The sequence below is a fragment of the Giraffa tippelskirchi genome, chromosome 10 (assembly GCF_054371585.1).
Source record: "Giraffa tippelskirchi isolate mGirTip1 chromosome 10, T2T-mGirTip1v1.2.pri, whole genome shotgun sequence".
In the NCBI taxonomy this organism is placed as follows: domain Eukaryota; kingdom Metazoa; phylum Chordata; class Mammalia; order Artiodactyla; family Giraffidae; genus Giraffa; species Giraffa tippelskirchi.
In genome coordinates this window covers 96,795,246-96,817,032 of record NC_137284.1, presented here as the reverse complement: position 1 = coordinate 96,817,032, position 21,787 = coordinate 96,795,246, and the positions used below count along the sequence as shown (strand labels likewise).

Below are 21,787 nucleotides of genomic sequence, written 5' to 3'. Positions count from 1 at the left end.
AAAGACGCTTGCTCCTTGGAAGGAAAGGCACGACAAACCTAGACAATGTGTTAAAAAGCAGCGACGTCACTTTTCCAATAAAGGTCACTTTGCCAAACATGGTTTTTCCAGTAGTCATGTATGGATGTGAGAGTTGGACTATAAAGAAAACCGAGTGCTGAAGAATTGATGCTTTTGAACTGTGGTGTTGGAGAAGACTCTTGAGAATCCCTTTGCAAGGACATCCAACCAGTCCATCCCAAAGGAAATCAGTCCTGAATATTCATTGGAAGGACTGATGCTGAAGCTGAAACTCCAATACTTTGGCCACTGGATGCAAAGAACTGACTCCTTAGAAAAGACCCTGATGCTGGGGAAGCTTGAAGGTGGGAGGAGAAGGGGACAGCAGAAGATGAGATGGTTGGGTGGCATCACCAACTCAATGGACATAAGTTTGAGCAAGCTCTGTTAGTTGGTGATGGACAGGGAAACCTGGCATACTGCAGTCCATGTGGTCTGAAAGAGTCGGACATGACTGAGTGACTGAACTGAACTGAAATTCTTCATGATAGAATGTTGGATCATTATACCTCTTTTGGTTATATTCACATTTTTGAACCTTTTCTATACCTGATCTTGGCAGTGTTCTCTTTTCATGCCTATTTTCTTTCCTTGTGAGTATCAGACTTGTACTGGCCAGGTTATCTAATGGTAGGTTCCTCCTCTGTCTTGAATATATTCTTGCTCTAGTTCTCCATCACATCTTGTTTTTGAAACCATACTGTTAGGGTTTTACTACATACATGATCAATCTTTATCTATCACATCTCTAGGGATGTTTACTAGTTCATTTATCATAATAAGGCTTTCATATATAGGCACTTGGCTTCTCTTTGCATGTGTATATACTATGGTACTGTAGCCCCAACATGCCATTATTTTTTAAATCATACAGACAAATCATCTATATAATTTAAATCATGATCTAGCTTCTAAATACTGGCTACTAGTTTTTCATTTGCAGTCATTTGCAAAGTCTGTGAATGATCATGTTGACTGTTCATGGATCTGTCCTAAGAGAACACTGTCATCACGCTCCTGATGTTTAGACAGGTATAGAATAAGTGTATGCAGGTGGTGAACATATGCATCCTTAGTGTGTCCAACTCTTTGCGACCCCATGGACTGCAGCCCACCAGACTCCTCTGTTCATGGAATTTTCCAGTCAAGAATACTGGAGTGGGTTGCCATTTCCTCCTCCAGGGGATCTTCCCAACCCAGGGACCAAACTCACATCTCTCATGTTGCAGGCAGATTATTTACCACTGAGCCACTTGGGAATAAGTACTCTGGCTAAAACCCTATGAGCTAATAGGTTTAGGTTATTCATGCACTGTCCAGTACAGTATCCACATGCTATGTATGACCATGTAAATTAAATTATTTAAAATGAAACAAAATATAACATTCAGTTCCCCAGTCACCCACACTGGCTACATTTCAAGGGATCAAGTGTCACTTGTATTAAGTGGTAATGACACTGAACAGTGCAGATATTGAACATTTCTATTTTTGTGGAAATTTCTGTTGGACATTGCTGATCTAGACTGTACCCTTTTCAACATGATAAGGAATACTGCTTCAAACCCTAACAGCTGAAAATAATGACCTTTTTTCTTTCGTTCTTTAATCTTTCAGGACTTGTCATTCTCTCATAAACTGCATGAACTTTATAACCTCAGACATTTTAGAAATTAAATGCTAGAACTTGCCTGCTCAATTATACACGCCCTAGACATTTTTTATTAAAGTCATTACATTAAGTCCTTGGAAATGTTTGTGCTCCAATCAGTAAAAGTAGTTTGGGTTGGTGGTTCCATAAGTGGTCTCTGTTGACAAGAGCCACGAAATACCTTTATATTGCACAGATTAGACCAGGGTCTTTGAGCAACTGCTTTGGTTGTCCCATAGTAAATATTATAGAGTATTTATTTCTTGGATTTACTCACATTCAGAGAAGTTAGAATGCCAACATTGTTGACACTTCTTTCATTGGAACAAAGAGGAACTATAATAACCAAAGAGTAACTGAAAAATATACCCTTTGATTTGATTAGTAATATGATTAGTATTGGGAAATCAGAAAACATTTGTACTTGAACAGAGACTTTTGAAGTAGCAAGATTATTGCTCAGTTTCTTGTCATTTTGAAATCACTTGAATTTCAGGGAGACAAAGGCGCTTTTGTCAATAGGTGCATGGAGGCCATGTGTAATTAAAAAAAGTAGGAAATTGTGAATGATGCCATTAGCTTTTTCATTATGATACTCTAATCTGATAGGCAAATTTACCTGAAATGGGGCTTCCCTCATAGCCCAGTCAGTAAAGAATCTACCTGTAATGCAGGAGACATGGGTTCAGTTCCTGGGTCTGGAAGATCATCTGGAGGAGGAAATGACAACCCACTCTACTACTTCTTGCCTGGAGAATCCCACGGACCGAGGAGCCTGGCAGGCTACCGTCAGACACGACTTAAATGACTAAACCGCCACTATATACTATTTAAACTATGAGACTTCATAATGTAATTTCTTAATTACTGCTAACTATTCTCCATAATTTTTATATGGTACTGTTAAATGCTTAAGTTGATTATGAAATAATACATAGATTTCTTATAGCAAGCATATTTGTTTCGCCCCTATTTATTTTTGGTTTGTGCTCATTTTCAAATTTTTTTATTTTACTTACAGTTTCTCCTATTTTTCTATTTGATTCTTTGTTAAAGTTATTATTGGCCTAATTGCATAATATCAGTCCTATAATTGTGTAAATATTTCTAGTATTATGATTGTGTTGGTATCATCACAAGATTGTTTCCCTACAGTGTTTAGGAAAATGGAATGCCAAATTGCAATAGAATAGTTTAGATAATTTAAATATTGTGGAAACTAAAAACAAATCATAGTTGTTAATTATTTTTTTAGTTATGGTATAGAATATTTGTTCCTCAGCCAAAAATTTCCACCATGAGAAAGCCCACATAGTGCCAGTAGTATATGTTTTAATGTGAATTCACCTTATTTTTATTAAAAAACTGTGAATTTTTACACTTTTGAAATGTTAACTGAGTTTCCTGAATATGTGTCTCATCCTTTCTCATAACTAATTGGCCTTATAGTTATGAGTCCCTCATAATCATTGTATGACAGATGAAATTATTTATAGCCACCAACGAGATCAGTTATCTGCCAGCAGGCTGAGAGTAATCTCTTCATAAGAAACAAACTTTTAACTGCAGTGTTAGCTCTTCTGTGAGGTTCAGTGAATAGTTCCTGTTGAATGAAGGAGAGAAATGAATATGTATTTTATTCAGTGAAATTTGAATTCCATTAGCTTAACATGTTCTCACCTCAAATACTGGTTCCTAGAACAATTATTACAGCTGCTGGACCCAGGAAAGTAAAGCCAAGGAAAATAAAATTGTGTGTATTTTGATATTGGTCATGATGGAATTAGAGGTGGGTGTGGGAAGAATAGGAAAAGATGATGGAAAAAAGTCAAGTGTGTATTGTTCCCTTCCAGGTGGCTGCTTCTTTGGTTGTGTTGTGCCTGTTTCCAAAGTGAGTATTCCATGTCCTATTGTGGATTGTATTTTGTTTCTGTTGATTATTTGGGTTTTATTAAACATTGTAATTTCCACTCTGCTTCATTTCCCCACAGTAATGTAGTAGAGAATTGAGTTCTTTTGTTTAAAATTGTGTGTGCAGTTTTTGTAGCTCATTATCAATTTTTAAAAGATTCAGTTGTGTTTAGTTTCCATAAAATGCAATAACAATGTTTAAGACAACCTTGCACAGTTAGTATTTTCTTTGAGTATTTGAAATTTTATCTGTTTCAGTGGTGGAAAGCTTAGTCTGCTTTCTTGCAATAGTAAGTCCTTCGGGTTAAAGGTATAAACTCTGCTAATATGTTGCATTTCCTTAGACTCAAATTCATCATCATTTACATGTATTGGTAATTCATTGGAAAAGTTTGGTTGTCAAATAATAATTTCCTTTTGCTTTACAGAACACTTTTTCAAGACAAAGGGAATAGTACTAAGAGTGCAAATAACAGTTATGCCGTGATCATCACCAGCACCAGCTCGTATTATATTTTTTACATTTATGTGGGAGTAGCTGACACTTTGCTTGCTCTAGGACTCTTCAGAGGTTTACCACTGGTGCATACTCTAATCACAGTGTCAAAAACTTTACACCACAAAATGCTACAGTCTGTTCTTCAAGCTCCTATGTCAACCCTCAATACGTTGAAAACAGGTACTTAACTAGATGTACAAAATGAAGCTGCTGCTCCTCCACAAAGAGGGCCTATAAGTTGGTTGATTTTGTGGTGATAACATTGGCTTTTGCATGGAGGCGTTTACCCTTTGTTGAGCTTCCTTATGTTGGGCGTGGGCCTGTCTCTGGTGTTCTAGGCTCTCAGGTACTATCACTCTTCCTATTTCTGTTTATTAAAGTAGTGCAGTTTGTTAGGACATGATGCTGATGGCACTATAGCAGCAGAAGCAGGCCCTTCTGAGTCAAATATCCTTCTCTGTTCAGATATTTGAGCTAGCTCCCTTCTAGGCATCTTGTTGTCAATGTATAGTGCTGTTTAAAAGGGGAGATGATTTGAAGAGATCCAAAAAGCAAATTTCTTTTACTAATAAAGTATTTTGATGAGACAGAGTAATCTAGTTTCATATAACTGTTCAAAGATAATCCCATAAATTCATCCCAAATTTTATTTTAAATGGGTGAGGGTATCCCAGATATATTTTGAAAGTACTTTTGACACTATCATAGAGGTTGGTAAAGGAATACAAGCTAAATTATAAGATCAGTAAGGTCTGAAGATCTAGTGTATAATGTAGTGACCATAATTGATAAGAACTGGAATATTTGATTATCAAGGAAAAAATAAATTCCAAACCTGAGAGTTTTAGAGTGATTTGTATCTAAAAAATCTCAAGATAAGAATTAACCATCATTTTTTTTCTGGGTAATAACATTTCAGTGTTAATATTCAAGAGGATCTTCCTTATATTTATTCTGAAGCCCTCGTGTGTCACTAAAGTCTTTCCTCATTTGGATATACTCATCACCATGCTTCTGTTTCGGAGAAGGCAATGGCAACCCACTCCAGTGTTCTTGCCTGGAGAATCCCAGGGACGGGGAGCCTGGTAGGCTGCCGTCTTGGGGTCACACAGAGTCGGACACAATTGAAGCGGCTTAGCAGCAGCAGCAGCAGCATGCTTCCATTTTAGAGCTAAGATGTTTTAGACCTAAAAGGGAATGTCCAATTACCTTCATCCAGTGATTTCATTTATTTTCAATAGGAGAGCTGAGCTCCAGAGAAGGTAGAGGTTTTACCCCAAGACTGTAGCAGTGAGAAACAGGCAATGAGATATAATGGAAGGAGCATGGGCATTGTTTGAGGTCTGTCTTGTTCTCATAAGAGTGATGATCATGGGCAAGTTACTCTTCTGAGATTTGTATCCACATCTGTAAAATGAGAAAAGGAATACTTATCTCAAAAGACCACTGTGAAATGAAACAAGGTCATCACCTACTGGCCGTTACATAGCCAACATCAGGTCAATGCCAATTACCTACTCTTATTCCCTTTCTATTGTTTCCCACCTGAAATATGCTAAGCACCAGAATGATGTGTTTTTTTTCTTTTTTCAACCAAAGTGACTTTCATTTTCTACACAAAATAAATACCATAGGCTACTCCTCCAAAAATTTTGTATTTATTTATGAAAAGGTATACAAATATGATTAATTAAATATGCTAAATAATATATCATTAGTAAGGACTAGGAGATAGTGACAAAAAATAAGCATTGGATAATTCCTACATAAAGCTTTTTGCTGAGGGTTCAGATTGACACAAAATAAATGTGACATGGTCCTAGTGACCTCTAGAAATTTACAAATAAGACGTGTACAAGCAACTATACAACATGTATATAATTTTTATAACACAGAAGTGCTGACAAGATATATCACAGGTATTCAGTGTGCCCAGAGGAGGAAGGGATTAATTTGAACTGGTGCAAACATTGATGTGTCCTTGCCAGAGAGGCATTTGATTTGGGCCAGGAAGGAGACACTATTTTTTAGCAAGTAGAGATGAGGGGAAAGGGTTTTCAGGCAGAGGGAACCACATGGGAAGTGTGAAGAAATAGGAAAGAGTAAAGTGTACTTAAAGAATAAACCAGATTGATTGAAACAGAATGTTTGAAAAGAGGGAACTTGTTCCACAGGTGGCTTAAGGTCAAAATCATGAAAGTTATTAAGTATTAAACTAAGAAATTACGACTTTATCCTGCAGTTCACGGGGGAGGGTGAATGATAAGATTCAATCTTATCAAAAACAATTTGTACAGTATTATACTTTAATTGTATGTCTACCTCACCCCTAGGCAATGAATTCCTTAAGGGCGAGGAGCATGGCTGATCCATGTCTGTTATCTCAGTGCCTAGCATTGTGCCCAGGGCCCTGTAGACATTCCGTGTGTGACATTTTCTTCATTGAAGGAAAAAATGATCAGACTTACAAATGTGAGTCTGTAATTTAGAAGACAGGCTGAAGTTAAGTTGTCAGTGAAGATGGTAGAAAAGGAGAACCTGGCAAAAGAGGGCCACATGGTGGGCAGGGAGTGTTTGAAAACAGCCACAGGTTGTGCTGAGGTGTGTCAGAAAGGTGTGGAAGTTGAAAATTAGGGAGGCTCTACATTACAAAATAAGGGAATGATGAGAGCACAGACATAAAGTTATCACAAAACTCAGGCTTGTAAGTGTGCGATTATAGTAGTAGGGGGGTGCCTATTCCTGACGTAATCTGTGATAGGGCTCTGTTAGAGACGTTGGGCTTTGCGTGAATCTTACAGCAATCTATATTTCATAAAAGTTTACAAGTAGAGACAATAACTTGGACACAGAGTTATTTAGAATCTTTGTACAAAAAGTTTCTTAGAATCCTTGTTGTTTGTTGTCATTCATGTCCGACTCTTTGCAACTCCATGGACTGCAGTGCACCAGGCTCCCCTGTCCTTCACTGTCTCCTGGAGTTTGCACAAACTCATGTCCGTTGAGTCGGTGTTACCATTCAACCCTCTTCTCATCTTCTGTTGCCTCCTTTCCCAGCATCAGAGAATCCTTGTACAACACTGAAATTGTCTATAGCCTTATGTATCTGATTATATGTTCATTTGTATTTGAGTTCTGAATGCTTCTGCTGTGATCCAAGTTTATCAAATTTTGATATATCTTTTTAAGATAACTAGTTTTTGAAGAATTTTTCTTTACCTTGCAGGTGGGATTCTTAATAGATTCTCCAAAGATGTAGCAGTTTTGGATGATCTTCTGCCTCTTACCATATTTGACTTCATTCAGGTTTGTAAAAATAAGTATTATTAAGTGACTTCACTTTGTTGCACTTTTTAAAAGTATTTAGAAAAATTATCAAGAGTAAATTAATTCTTGCTTATTTTTCATTTGGTTAAGAGTTTGAACCCTGTCTAGTATATGAATCTTTTCAATATTAAAAAAAAATCTTCAAGATAGGCATAAATTTAGTAAATTCAATAATAAGTCAAAACTGTTTACCTGACCAGTGTGTGCTGTTGTGCTAAGTTGCTTCAGTCATGTCCAACTCTTTCCAACCCCATGGCCTGTAGCCCACCAGGCTTCTCTGTCCATGGGATTCCCCAGGCAAGAACACTGGAGTGGGTTGCCATGCCTTCCTCCAGGGAATCTTCCCAACCCAGGGATTGAATCTGAGTCTCTTATGTCCTGCCTTGGCAGGTGTATTCTTTACCTCTAGTGCCACCTGGGAATCCCTTACTTGACTAGAACCTAAGGCGATTCCTCATTTAGATACAATAGCTCTCTACTAAGAAGTGATTTAAGACATATAACACACCGCTTTCCCCCAAATCACTGTCCATGAAGTGTGACATTTTTGACATTGGCATCACCTTTGATAGAAGTCACCTACATTCAGATGGCCTGAGTTACAATGACGATCAGTCAGTTTCCTGGTAGACTATAGTTTCACCCAGTCTCATCCATGAACAACTTTGGCACAGATGGCTAGTTAGCAGTCTCGCAGTAAGGACCATAATGCTGGGACAGAAGTATAGGTAAGTTTTCAGGCAGGTGAGAGAGGAAGGAAAAATTCAGGATTAGTGAGGATTATCCCTGGGTTATAGATCTGAAGGCATCTCCAGGGCAGGCTGACTCTGAGCATGTGTCCTGGGATGGGGAGATTGATGGTGAAATGGAGCAGGGAAGAATATGAAGGTGACCTAGGGGTAACCACGTTAGGATTCCATTAAGTGATAGAACTTGAGTGTTGTGAGTTAATAACCTTGGCTATTGAACCAGGTTTGAAAGCAGATTCCTGGCTGGCTTGGGTTGAGCCTCGGAGAGTAAACGACAGTGCAGTCTCCATGACCCCCTTGGAGACAGTTGGAACAGGATGCTGCCCATCTTGAGATGAGTTGCCCCTTTCACCTCGTCCCTCATCCCTCCTCCCAATCCCGCCACTGAGAACCTATGAAATAAAATAAAGGCTGCCACTTTTGTGTGTATACACAACGATGTTGGCAGGTGCACAAAAACCAGATTGCCAGTTTGCCTCATCTGAAATGATTGGCACAGCCAAACACGTTACCCATTCCAAGTGAACTTTAGTATTTTGAGTTTCCTTAAGTTACTCTGTTTAGGGATATAACTCAGCAGCTGCTGCTGGAATTCATTAAAAAATGCTTTGAGTTCATCATGTAAAGAAGCATTGCCCATGACTTTAATTTCTGGACATTTCTTCCTTGTTCTATGCTTGTAAATAGCTGGACTGAAGTATAATGTTAAATCAGTTAAAAAATGGAATGTGGACATCTTGACATGATTGCCAAAGGATTAATGAATGTTAGCTCTTGCTAATTTTTTCTTTAAAGACTTTTGTAGTCTGCTGAGTATTTCCTGAATCAGTGTAAGATTCATTTTAGAAATCCTTTGGGAGAGTTTCTTTTTGAACATGTATTTTATGAATTAGCACTTTTTGACACATGTGATGGACGTGGAACAACAGACTGGTTCCAAATAGGAAAAGGAGTACGTCAAGGCTGTATATTGTCACCCTGCTTATTTAACTTATATGCAGAGTACATCATGAGAAACGCTGGGCTGGAAGAAACCAAGCTGGAATCAAGATTGCTGGGAGAAATATCAATAACCTCAGATATGCGGATGACACAATCCTTATGGCAGAAAGTGAAGAAGAACTAAAGAGCCTCTTGATGAAGGTGAAGGAGGAGAGTGAAAAGGTTGGCTTAAAGCTCAACGTTCAGAAAACTAAGATCATGGCATCTGGTCCCATCACTCCATGGGAAATAGATGGGGAAACAGTGGAAACAGTGTCAGACTTTATTTTTGGGGGCTCCAGAATCACTGCTGATGGTGACTGCAGCCATGAAATTAAAAGACGTTTACTCCTTGGAAGGAAGGTTATGGGCAACCTAGATAGCATATTTAAAAGCAGAGACATTACTTTGCCAACAAAAGTCCATCTAGTCAAGGCTATGGTTTTTCCAGTGGTCATGTATGGATGTGAGAGTTGGACGGTGAAGAAAGCTGAGCGCCGCAGAATTGATGCTTTTGAACTGTGGTGTTGGAGAAGACTCTTGAGAGTCCCTTGGACTGCAAGGAGATCCAATCAATCCATCCTGGAAGAGATCAATCCTGGGTGTTCATTGGAAGGTCTGATGTTGAAGCTGAAACGCCAATACTTGGGCCACCTCATGCGAAGGGTTGACTCATTGGAAAATACCCTGATGCTGGGTAGGATTGGGGGCGGGAGGAGAAGGGGACGACAGAGGCTGAGATGGCTGGATGGCATCACCGACTCGATGGACATGGCTTTGGGTAGACTCCGGGAGTTGGTGATGGACAGGGAGGCCTGGCGTGCTGAAATTCATGGGGTCGCAAAGAGTCGGACACGACTGAGCGACTGAACTGAACTGAACTGATGGTCTCATCCTTTCTCTTACAGCAATTTGAATAGTTTCTGCTCAACTTCTAGTGTTTTGGGATTCACTAGTCGTTGCCTCATAAGTGATTGGGCAGGGTTCCTCTATGTTGATTTCCCTATTTTGTTTAGAAGAGGGTCTCACATTATGGAAGCATGATATGGCAATCAAATACAATAAAAATCTGATTAATTTTGATTTTATTAAAAAATGCATGTGTTAGAAAGGTCCTTTAAATTGTGAGCTCTGTTGGTTACACTTATGTTCAGGTTAATGAAATTCCTTTCTAGTCACATTTCAGAAACAGGTTTTTCACAGAATAAGGCATACCTATGAATTTCTTTTTTCAAAAAAGTGTAATTTATACTAACTCTAGTTCTTAACATTTGATAATATTCTAGGAAATTTGCTTTCTGGCTTGGACATTGTATAGTGAAAATGAAAGATCCAGATTCTGTTTTGCAAATAGCACTATTTATTTTACCTTGAGTAAGACACTTAATCTCTAAGGATCTCAGGTTTCTAAAATGAGGCAGATATCTGATGATGATCACTTTCAGTACTAAAGTCATATGCTTCAGATTGTCTTACTGGAAGTGGACCATAATGTGACAAATTTGAACTTGAAGCCACACAGAAAAAAATCTATCCTAGCATCTTTCTTATCTCTTTGAGCTTCCCCGGTGGCTCAGTGGGTAAAGAATTCACCTGCAGTGTAGGAGACGTGTGTTTGATCCCTGGGTTGGGAAGATCCCCTGGAGGAGGGCATGGCAACCCGCTCCCACATTATTCTTACCTGGAGAATCCCCATGGACAGAGGAGCCTGGCAGGCTACAGTCCATAGGGTCACAAAGAATCGGACCTGACTTGACTGAGCACACACAGAATTTATCTCTATGTTTGAGTGCCAGATTTTTTTTCATGAAACAGAAGCCTCTACATCTTAAAATGTGAAAATCTTCTTTTTCAACCTCAAAACCTTTAGATTTTTTTATTTCTTCTGTCTTAATAAAGTGAGCCCTTCTACTTTGATCTCTGCTGTCTTTTACATCTTTCCCCCCTTATTCATTTTATTAATTCCATTAATCTGTTACTTAAAAATTCTCAAGGGCTATCAATTATGAACTTAATTGCAGATCTGATGTTTATTGCTTGGTTTTAAATAGAAATTTATCAATCAGTCAGTTACTTAATGCACCTTCTAAATGATTTCAAAGTGGTCCTTCATTCTTATCATCTGCTCCAGTTACACAGGCAATACTGTGTGCCCTTCTGTGTCAGGATTACTTCGAAGCTGTTTTTGGTGGGTGAAAATGGTGCCTTGCAGGTTTTAGAGTCTGTTTTTTTTTTTCCCCTAGAATTTTAGGACTTTGATAAGCTTGAATGGGAATTAAGATCTGTACTCATATTTCCATCTTGTATTTAAGTCTATTTATTTATTTTGCTGTCCTCTCTTTAATACACCTGGTCTGATGTGACTTGTTTCTTATTCACTTTGAATTAAAAGCTAGGACAGAATTTAAAGTTTCTTTGTGTAATTAGAATACCAAGCATATTAAACTAGTGCCTTTAGTTGTTCCTAAGGATGACTCCTTACAGAGCAGATTGAGTTGTTTTCCTCAAAGCTTGGACTTAGTTTTGCACTTCTCAGTTAGGGATATATTACGAATGATTATAATCACTGGATGACTACCTTGTGACTGTTTCATCACTTCCAGTTGTTCCCACCTTGTCCATTATTCGCAAACCTTCTGTATTGGTTGGATCGGCTACACAATTCTTCCTGTTGTGTTGTAACACAGTTACAATTTCATTCCTAAGAATATCAACCATATCAGCAATAATTAAAAAAACAATGATCACTTTCCCCACCCATTGTTATAATACAAAAGCTCTGGATTGGAATTATATGGTAAAAATAGCAGAAGGCAAATGAACATAGTGCCCTTCACGATTGTCAACAGCAAACAGATGAACAAACCCCGATCCTAGTGAAATAGCTGAATGTTTCCATGCTGCAAATGCAACAGTATTTATCTTTCAGACATACCGGTGCTTAATATGATGGCCCATTTAAATTAAATTGTAGTTCCTAGTAAATAATGCTTGGAAGTTAATTTTTCTGTTTTTTTCTCTAAGACTCTCTTTCTGAGAATTGAGTATCCTCAGTTAAAAAAACTGAGTCCTCTGCATTGATGAAGTCTTGTCGTGTAGTAACTAGGGTGAATGAGGCTTTCTCATTGTACTGGTGGCTGTTGTAGGGCAAGAGCAGAATAGAGAGGACTTTCTTTAAATTGGCTTCCCTGATAGCTCAGTTGGTAAATAATCAGCCTGCAATGCAGGGGTCGCTAAGAGTCGGACACGACTGAGCGACTTCACTTTCACTTTTTCCTTTCATGCACTGGAGAAAGAAATGGCAACCCACTCCAGTATTCTTGCCTGGAGAATCCTAGGGACGGCAGAGCCTGGTGAGCTGCCGTCTATGGGGTCGCACAGAGTCGGACACGACTGAAGCGACTTAGCATAGCATAGCATAGCATAGCAATGCAGGAGACCATGGTTCGATCCCTGGGCTGGGAAGATCCCCTGGAGAAGGGAAATGCTACTCACTCCTGTATTCTGGCCTGGAGAATTCTATGGACTATATAGTCCATGGTATTGCAAAGAGTCAGACATGACTGAGCGATTTTCATTTTTACTTTCCTTAAATTATTGTCGTCATATGTAGTTAGTCCAGGGTCTGGCACAGCAAAAATTTTTCTGAGTATTTGTTGAACAAAAATGAGTGAAGGGCTGGTACTGTAGAATTTGATGATAGACACATTAGAGGCATTTTGTCTATTAAACCTATCGTTAAGATATCATCTGAAGCTTTAGATGAAAATAGCAACCCATTCAAAGAAGATTTATGCAGATGTTACACCCTCATTTATGTTTCCATCTGCCAAAATGTTCTGTATTTCTGCATCAGTTGGAAAGTGTATGTGTCACCCATGGCAGCTGGTAGGGAACTGGATTGCTGATATCAGATAGATGTTATGATAGGTTTATTATTCAACCCTTGTTGTGACAGTTGCTTTATTTATACTTTATTCACATGGGTTATTATGGAGCAAATGCTGGCAGATTTTTTTTTTTTTTTTTACTTTTTTATACATATGGATTTAGTGTCACTTGGAAATATAGAATTTAAGCCTTTAACTTGATCTGAAGAACACCAGGATAATCAACTTAGGTTTCTGAGACTGCCCACATGGCTTCACTTTTGGGGTAGATAATGTGAAGAACTACCTCTAATGAATGGGCTTGACTTAAACACAAAATTCATTTGATAACACATAAGAGAAAAAATGGTCTGATTTCAAATTAAATCAGCCCTACCCCCAAAATCTTCCTGTTTTTTTTTTTTTTTTTGAGCATCAAGGTCATCTTCAGTTGCTTTAAGGGCCAAGAACAAAAACAGAAAGGGGAGTAAAATTCAAGTATATATTTTTTTTTAATGTTAAATGTTAATCATATAGATTCAGAGAAATCAAGTAGCTTACCCAGATGACCATTCATACTAAAATTATTTTAAAATAAAAAGTTTATTTTAAAAGAAGCCCAGGCTAGAAAAACTTACATTCATTTAAAATTTGTCACACAACACTTTAAAGGGTATAGGAAGTGAAAATATACTAAGATACAAGAATACCATGTATTCTAAACTTCAAAATGTTATTATGAGCAGCCTAAGCAATTTTTGGAATTTTGATAGAACTTATGAAAAATGTGCTTTAATGTGACCACCTTCCCAGTAGGAAGATACCTGCCCTCTATTTAAAATGGAACAGAGCGTGAAAACCTTGTTTAGAAAACATTGGTAACATACCTTGTCCACTTTGCAACATGGAAATATTTACTTATCACTGTGTTTTCTATGATCCTACAGTTGTTATTAATTGTGATTGGGGCTGTGGTGGTCGTCTCAGTTTTACAACCCTACATCTTCCTAGCTACAGTGCCAGTGATAGCGGCTTTTATTCTCTTGAGAGCCTACTTCCTCCACACCTCCCAACAACTCAAGCAGCTGGAATCTGAAGGTATGGTACAGCTTGTGACATACCCACAAGAGCTACCTGTGGATGTTTATCTGCAATTCATCTACTTTTTCAAAATGTTTTTCCTGTTTTTAAACTCTTGCATGATATGACAATGAGTTTTAAAAATGTCTAAGTATATTTCAACTTTGATTCAGGGCCATTTTTGTACATTCTCATCATATATATCTCTCCTGGTTCTTATATTTTGTTAATAAATAATTTTTATTATAACAAGTAACAAATTTTATTTATTAATTAACAAATATAAAATTTATTAATACATAGCAAATTTGTTAACAAAAGTATTATTAAATATTATTTTTGAGAATTTGACCATTGCCTTCTTTCAGATTTAAAATATAGTGTTAAACCACAAATTCTGCAAAAAAAAATCTAAGTATATAAAAGGAAACAGTAAGTTATTAAACACATGTAGATAATTTTTATGAATTAATGACTGTGACTTCATTTTGATTTTAAAACAAGTATATAGAGTCTTAGGAGGCTTGATGTATATGATATCTTTATATGATATCTTAATTACATAAATTAAAATTTGAAATGGTAATGCCACTATTTCCAAAGGTTTGTCGTGTTCCTAAATGAGACTGGACAAAGTTGTTTTCAGACAGCTTTCCTTTCTCTCCAGGAGTCTGCCTTTTGGTGTGCCCCCAAACAATGCTGAGCTCTTTGGAAAGCACATTGTTCAGTAACAGCCTTTGTTTAGGTGTATTTTCAGGGGATATATTTCTAGTGTGCTTCTACATTGAAGGTTATTTGCTAAATTAAGTCACACAGACTTTCTTAGTTGAGGCATTGATGAATTGTCTCAAAAGAAAAACATCTCAGCAGTGATTAATTTAGGATTAGTCAGATAAACAATACCCAGTGGTAGCCAAGCAATATGAATTAATAATGGTAACGATTTTATAATAAGTTTCCATCCACGGTAAACAAGTTAAAAAGAAGGGTAACTCATTAAAAAAATAACAGATTGCATCTATTCAAAGTTTGCGCCACAATGAAAAGCCTTTCCATCCAATGGCGTCCATTGTTTGATTACTTCTTTGATTACTCTTTAAGTTACCCTTTCTAAGGTAAGAATTTGCATTATGTATTTACATAACTTGCATTGTTCTCTATGGAAATATTTCACAGGCAGGAGTCCAATTTTCACTCATCTTGTTACAAGCTTAAAAGGACTATGGACACTTCGTGCCTTTGGACGGCAGCCTTACTTTGAAACTTTATTCCACAAAGCTCTGAATTTACATACTGCCAACTGGTTCTTGTATCTGTCAACACTGCGCTGGTTCCAAATGAGAATAGAAATGATTTTTGTCATCTTCTTCATTGCTGTTACCTTCATTTCCATTTTAACAACAGGTACTATGAACTCCTTAACTATTTAGCTAAGCATTTAATTTAAAGCTTTGTCAGTCAGTAAAATGCTGCATTCATGTAAGTTAAAATTTTTAGGTATCATTAAATAGATTTTTTAGTTTATTAATCAAAAATTTGTTTATTGTTGAATGAATGATTTCTTTGAATTACAGCTGTATGCAATTGCAAAACTGAGATATATATTTCATCACAAGTAAAATGAAAACTATATAGACAAATGAGCTCTTCTAATGAAAAGAGTTGAATTACTGAGCTATAAGAAGTGTTGAGATATATATGTTACAGTGGATGAAGATTTCGAGGGACTGACAAATTTGATGGGTTGGTTGGTTGTAAGAACAGAATTCTGTTCAAACAAAATGAAGCAAATGTTGGAGAGTTACAGGAGGGCCTCGTGGGCAGAAGGCACACTGCGCCTCCACGGGAAATGGAACAGTCATGGAGAGTCAGACTCAGAGCTTCCCATCTCTGGAGGCCAGATGCCGGCCATGTCCATTCCTTTCTGTGGCCACTTCATTCATTTCTCTTTCTCTAAAGACTGGCTTGGCTAATGTCCCAGAGCTGTGCAACAGTGACCTAGTATGGCTTTCCATTCAGGGCCCTTTAGTGAACAGCTGAGTTCCTCTATCCAGTTACCAAGTATTGACAAGAACAGGAAACAGGCTCACACTGGCTCCGAGGTCCACCTGCAGTCCCACAGGTGCTGAGAGAGTAGTGGATTCCTCACCTTCATTTTTCTCTCAGCCCAAGGCTTTGGGAAATGACTGCAAAAGGAATTCAAGGGGGCAGGCAAATGAAGTAAATCCTTAGCAGCACAATAGTTTGGGGCAATCTTAAAACAAAATAAAGTTTCTTTTGTGGTTCAGAGTTAAAATTTTTTTTCTTTAATTAAGTTATTTGAAACAGGATCCAAGATGGCTGAATTAACAAGGATTTGTTAACAGTGAAATCACACCAATATATCATGTGCTATAATGTAATGATTAAGGATCTGATTGAGTCCTGGCTTATTAGGCATGATAGAGCATTCAAGAATCAGTATTGCCCAGGACCCATCCATTAAATCAGATGCCCGGCCAGAGTGAATATTAGCCACTCAGCTAGTGTCAACCCTGTCTCTGCTGGTCTTCAGCTGTGGTGACTTGTACACTTTAGTCGACTACTTTAAAGCCTTCATTTTCCTCATGTGTAAATAAATATAATAGTGCCTGTTTCATAAGTTTGTGGTGGGTATTAAATGTGATAATTTGTGCAAAGCACTTAGTGTAGTGCCTGGCCCATAGTAAGTACCCAAAAATCTTATGTTACTTATTATTGTTATTATTTTTAAAATTTTATCTTACTCTCATCTTAATATTCAGAATGAGTAATGTATTGGGCCCTGGATAAATTTTACCTGTTTAAAGTAAGTGATTTAGTACTAAAACCACATACCTGCTGTCTATGGTTTGTCTTCTATTAGAATAATTACGGAAGCAAAAATTTCAATTCATAATAATAGAATGACTTATTTCTCCCAATTTTAGAGCCCTAAAATTGTTTTATCATGCATTACAGCTGCAGGGATTGACTGTCAATTAAGCCTTGATAACATAAATTTATAACAATTTAAGGACATTCTTATTGGAAAAACTTTAATGAATAAAGAATATTTGTGAATTTTAATTACTGGTCCCCTCTAACCCTTAAAAACTAATTACTCTAATTAAGCATTTGAGTATTCTTCTTCCTATCTGAACTAATCAATTTTTTAACTCAAAGGGCAGTCTTCTTTTTTTCCAAATGGCAGACGCAGGAGTTCTGACTTCTCCATGAAACTCTAAGTTCTTTCTTCCCAACAGCATCTGATTGACAGAGAAAAGTCCTCCTCACAAAGACATGAAGCACATCTAAACATCTGGATGCTGCTCACACACCTCTCTCCTGCTTTTGACTTCTTTGTAGAGGAGCTTATTCAGACACAGAAAGTCTTTCCATTGTCCATTGTAGTCTTTGAAGATATTATTATTTACAGAGTAATAGTAGAAGAGATAAAAATTACATTACCCAACACCAACATCCTCTTCAATATCTGAAGCATCTAAAAAAGGGCAACTCTTTACTAATATGCAGTCACTCTTTGATTTAAAATGTTGGTTGAATACTAACAGGGCATATTATCACTAGTGATGCATGCTGTGGGGAACTGAGATGAAAAATGGTTTAAATTGGCACAGAATCTAAATGTAACTTTAACATATGCTGTCTTCTAGGTATACATAAAGCAGTTCACAGAAAAGAGAAATAGCTTAAAGTTTGTTTATATATTTTTTCCACCTATAGGTGAAGGAGAAGGAAGAGTTGGAATTATTCTAACTTTAGCCATGAATATCATGGGTACATTGCAGTGGGCTGTAAACTCTAGCATAGATGTGGATAGCTTGGTAAGTATTTTTTTTTAACTTTTATGAAAAAAATTCAGACAAACCAAAAAGTATAGACAATAGCATAAGGGATGACTATATACCAAGCCGCAGCTTAAGAAATAAAACACTGCAGATGAGTTGAAGTTCACTGTTTGTATCTCTTATTAAACCCATATCTCTTCTTTCTTCCAAATAATAGCCACAATCAAGATCTAGTGCTACTATGAACATTCTTGCAGTTCCTTGCCTAGGATTTTTCTAGAATAGCCACCCAAGAGTGGTATTTCTGGGTCATAGAATTCACCCATGTTCAACTTTGTTAGATGATGCCAAATTGTTCTAAGATCTGTTGTACCAGATTATACTCCCATCAAGAGAGTATAAGAGGGTACTTCCCTTGGGTGGTACAGCAGCTAAGATTCCATGCCTCCAGTGCAGGGGGGCCCGGATTTGATCCCTGGTCAGAGAACTAGATCCCACATGCTGCAACTAAGACCCTGTACAGCCAAATAAATTAGTATTCTTTAAAAAAAAGAGAGTGTAAGAATTCTCAGAGGGCCATAGGTATTATATACAACACTTGATAACGTCAGACTTTTTAAAAAATTTAAGTATAGTTGATTTACAATATTGTGTTAGTTTCAGGTGTATACCAAAGTGATTCAATGATATGTATTTTTTCAGATTATTTTCAATTATTAGTTATTACAAGATACTGAACATAGTTCCCTGTGGATACTGTGTTGCAATCTTTGTTGCTTATCTATTTTATATATAGTTGTTTGTATCTGCTAATCCCAAACTCCTTTATTTCTCTCCCATTCCTTCTCTTTTGGTAACTGTAACTGTTTTCTGTATCTGTGAGTCATTTCTGTTTTGTATATAGATTCAGTTGTATTGCTTTTTAGATTCCACATATTGAATATATATATATATATATATATATATATATATATATGGTGTATATATATATATACATATATATACCATATATATGATATATAGCATTTGTATTTCTCTACTGACTTAGTATGATATTCTCTAGGTCCGTCCATGTTGCTGGAAATTGCATTATTTCATTCTTTTTTATGGCTAAGTAGTATTTTACTGTATGTATGAATCAGATCTTCTTTATCCATTCATCTGTCCATGAACACTTAGGTTGCTTCCATGTCTTGGCTATGGTAAATAGTGCTACTGTGAAAATTAGGGTATATGTATCTTTTTAAATTAGATTTTATCTTTTCCAGACATATGCCCAGGAGCAGGATTGCTACATCAAATGGTAGCTCTATTTTTAATTTATTTTAAGGAAGCTCCATACTGTTTTCCATAGTGGGTGCACAAATTTACATTCCCACTAATAGGAGGGTGTAGGAGGGTTCACTTTTCTCCACAGCCTCTCTATCATTTATTACCCTTTTGGTTTAGGTTCTTTCTTGACCTTTTGGTTTATGGTCTTTTTCTTTTTCTCTGAGACAGTGTACATGTTCTCAAAATTCACACATTCATTCAGTTGTTGAAATGTGTATAATCAATTCCTGTCAGAATAAATAACATTATAAAAATATACCTCTAGGGAAAAACCAAAGTTTTTCATGCCCTCTTCTTGCCCTTGTGACAATATTTTATTTAACACAAGCATTTTAATAATTCACTGAAATGTCATTTAACTTTAATATGATTTATAGCAGAGTTTCATTTTTGTTTGACCAGCTCTTTTTAGTGACTCCATTTATCTCCTCACTTAGCTTGTATACTTTTAGGGTTGAATCTTGTATGGGTACTTTAAAATGTTTCTGTTGGAAAATAGCAGGAGAATACTAAGTAAATATTGTACCGGCATCTATTTAATTCTTTGTTCAAACTTTCCTCAACTTTGGCATTACAGTGAAAATCCTCATGTACTTCTTTTTCTTTATCTGGAAGCATTTGTTCACCTTGTATATGCACAATTCTTTTCTCTTTATTGTATTAATTTCCTTGGTTTATGTAACAGCCTCTACAGCCTCTCTTTGTTTGGTGCCTGTCTGTTTTGCATGTCTAATCTCCATTAAAGTTTCTTTCAAGCTTTTTTATTTAGCTAGTTTTTCACGTGGTCATCCTAGACTTTGTGACCTGTGCTTTGACTTTGTTTCTTTCATCTCCTGGCATAACAGGGCCTTCGCAATAAAGTATTACGTTATAATACAATCTGTGAAAAGTATCAATATTTGGAGTTCATCATATTTTTAAAAGTTATATTCTTTTGTTTGAATATCAAAGTGGCCATGTTAGTTTGCATTTTGCTGCCAAATAACACAAGTGGTCTTGCCTGGGTCTTTGTTGGCATTTATCTAGTTATTAATTCCATCTTGCTGCTTCCACCCCTACAACTGCTACAGCTGTCCAGTAATCTGTTAGATTACACCTAGCATATGTTGAAAGTAGGAGGGGAGAGAGCTGTAACCTCAAATTTCATGTTTACATATATGTTAACACTAAAGGTCCTTGTAACTTCTGAAGTAAAAACTCATTTTACTTTATTGAGTTCTGATACGAATTTAGACCTCAGGTGGGTTTTGTTTATTTTTTTTGGCCACATCTTGCGGCATGTAGTATCTTAGTTCTGTGACCAGGGATCGAACCTGCACCCCCTCCATAGGAAGCATGGAGTCTTAACACCTGGAGCCAGGGACGTCCCTCTACCTGAGTTTAAAATGCAATAAACAGGGTGTTTTGTTTGCGCTTATAGTTTTTTAGTACAAAGGTAGCCAGGAAAAAAATATCTTTAGACTTGGAAAGAATATTTCATTTACCCATCTGGCTGGGTTTAGGCATGAATGTCAAACCTCAACAGAAATATGAAGTTACAAGAATATGACTTTCCTTTTACTTTTATTTCCACTAGTTGTAACACCATTCTGCACCACTGCTCATATGCTCCAGTTCCCTCTGTGTCTTCGCTCCTGTGTAAAGGCTAGTATAGGGAATTAATTCCTCTTTGTGGTACCTTTCTCCCTAGCATAAAAATACCATCCCTTGATCTAACACCACATTTCTTTGACCTATTTTTAGCAGAAATTCTTGAAACAGTGTCTTATGCCATGTCATCCTCCCAGTTCTTTCCATCAGTCAGCCAGTCCAGTTGCCCAGTTGTTTCCAACTCTTTGTGACCTTGTGGACTGCAGCATGCCAGGCTTTCCTGTCCAACACCAACTTTGCGAGCTTGCTTAAACTCATATCCATTGAGTTGGTGATGTCATACAACCATCTCATCCTCTGTCATCTCCTTCTCCTTCTGCCTTCAATCTTTCTCAGCATCAGGGTCTTTGCCAGTGAGTCAGTTCTTCGCATCAGGTGGCCAAAGTATTAGAGTTTCAGCTTCAGCATCAGTCCTTCCAGTGAAAATTCAGGACTGATTTCCTTTAGGATGGCCTGGTTGGATCTCCTTGCAGTCCAAGGGACTCTCAAGAGTCTCCAACACCACAGTTCAAAAGCATCAATTCTTCGGTGCTCAGCTTTCTATATAGTCCAACTCTCACATCTATACAGGACTACTGCAAAAACCATAGCTTTGATTAGGTGTACTTTTGCTGACAAGGAGAAAAGGAAAGATATTCCCATTTGAATGCAGAGTTCCAAAGAATAGCAAGGAAAGATAAGACAGCCTTCCTCAGCAATCAATGCAAAGAAATAGAGGAAAACAACAGAATGGGAAAGACTAGAGATCTCTTCAAGAAAATTAGAGATACCAAAGGAACATTTCATGCAAAGATAGGCTCGATAAAGGACAGAAATGGTATGGACCTAACAGAAGCAGACGATATTAAGAAGAGGTGGCAAGAATACAC

At 37.2% G+C, this 21,787-nt stretch overlaps 1 protein-coding gene across 2 annotated transcripts in view; it reads left to right on the top strand.

Annotated features, from left to right (window-relative positions):
• The window catches only part of CFTR (CF transmembrane conductance regulator), a 385,597-nt gene that overhangs the window by 282,248 nt on the left and 81,562 nt on the right, over positions 1 to 21,787 (top strand). For both annotated transcript variants that reach the window (XM_081537842.1, XM_081537841.1), the window contains 6 exons: positions 3,565 to 3,602; positions 4,051 to 4,301; positions 7,348 to 7,427; positions 13,995 to 14,145; positions 15,304 to 15,531; positions 17,872 to 17,972. In XM_081537842.1, the coding sequence (XP_081393968.1) occupies positions 3,565 to 3,602; positions 4,051 to 4,301; positions 7,348 to 7,427; positions 13,995 to 14,145; positions 15,304 to 15,531; positions 17,872 to 17,972 (849 nt within the window). The remainder of the gene's footprint in view (positions 1 to 3,564; positions 3,603 to 4,050; positions 4,302 to 7,347; positions 7,428 to 13,994; positions 14,146 to 15,303; positions 15,532 to 17,871; positions 17,973 to 21,787) is intronic.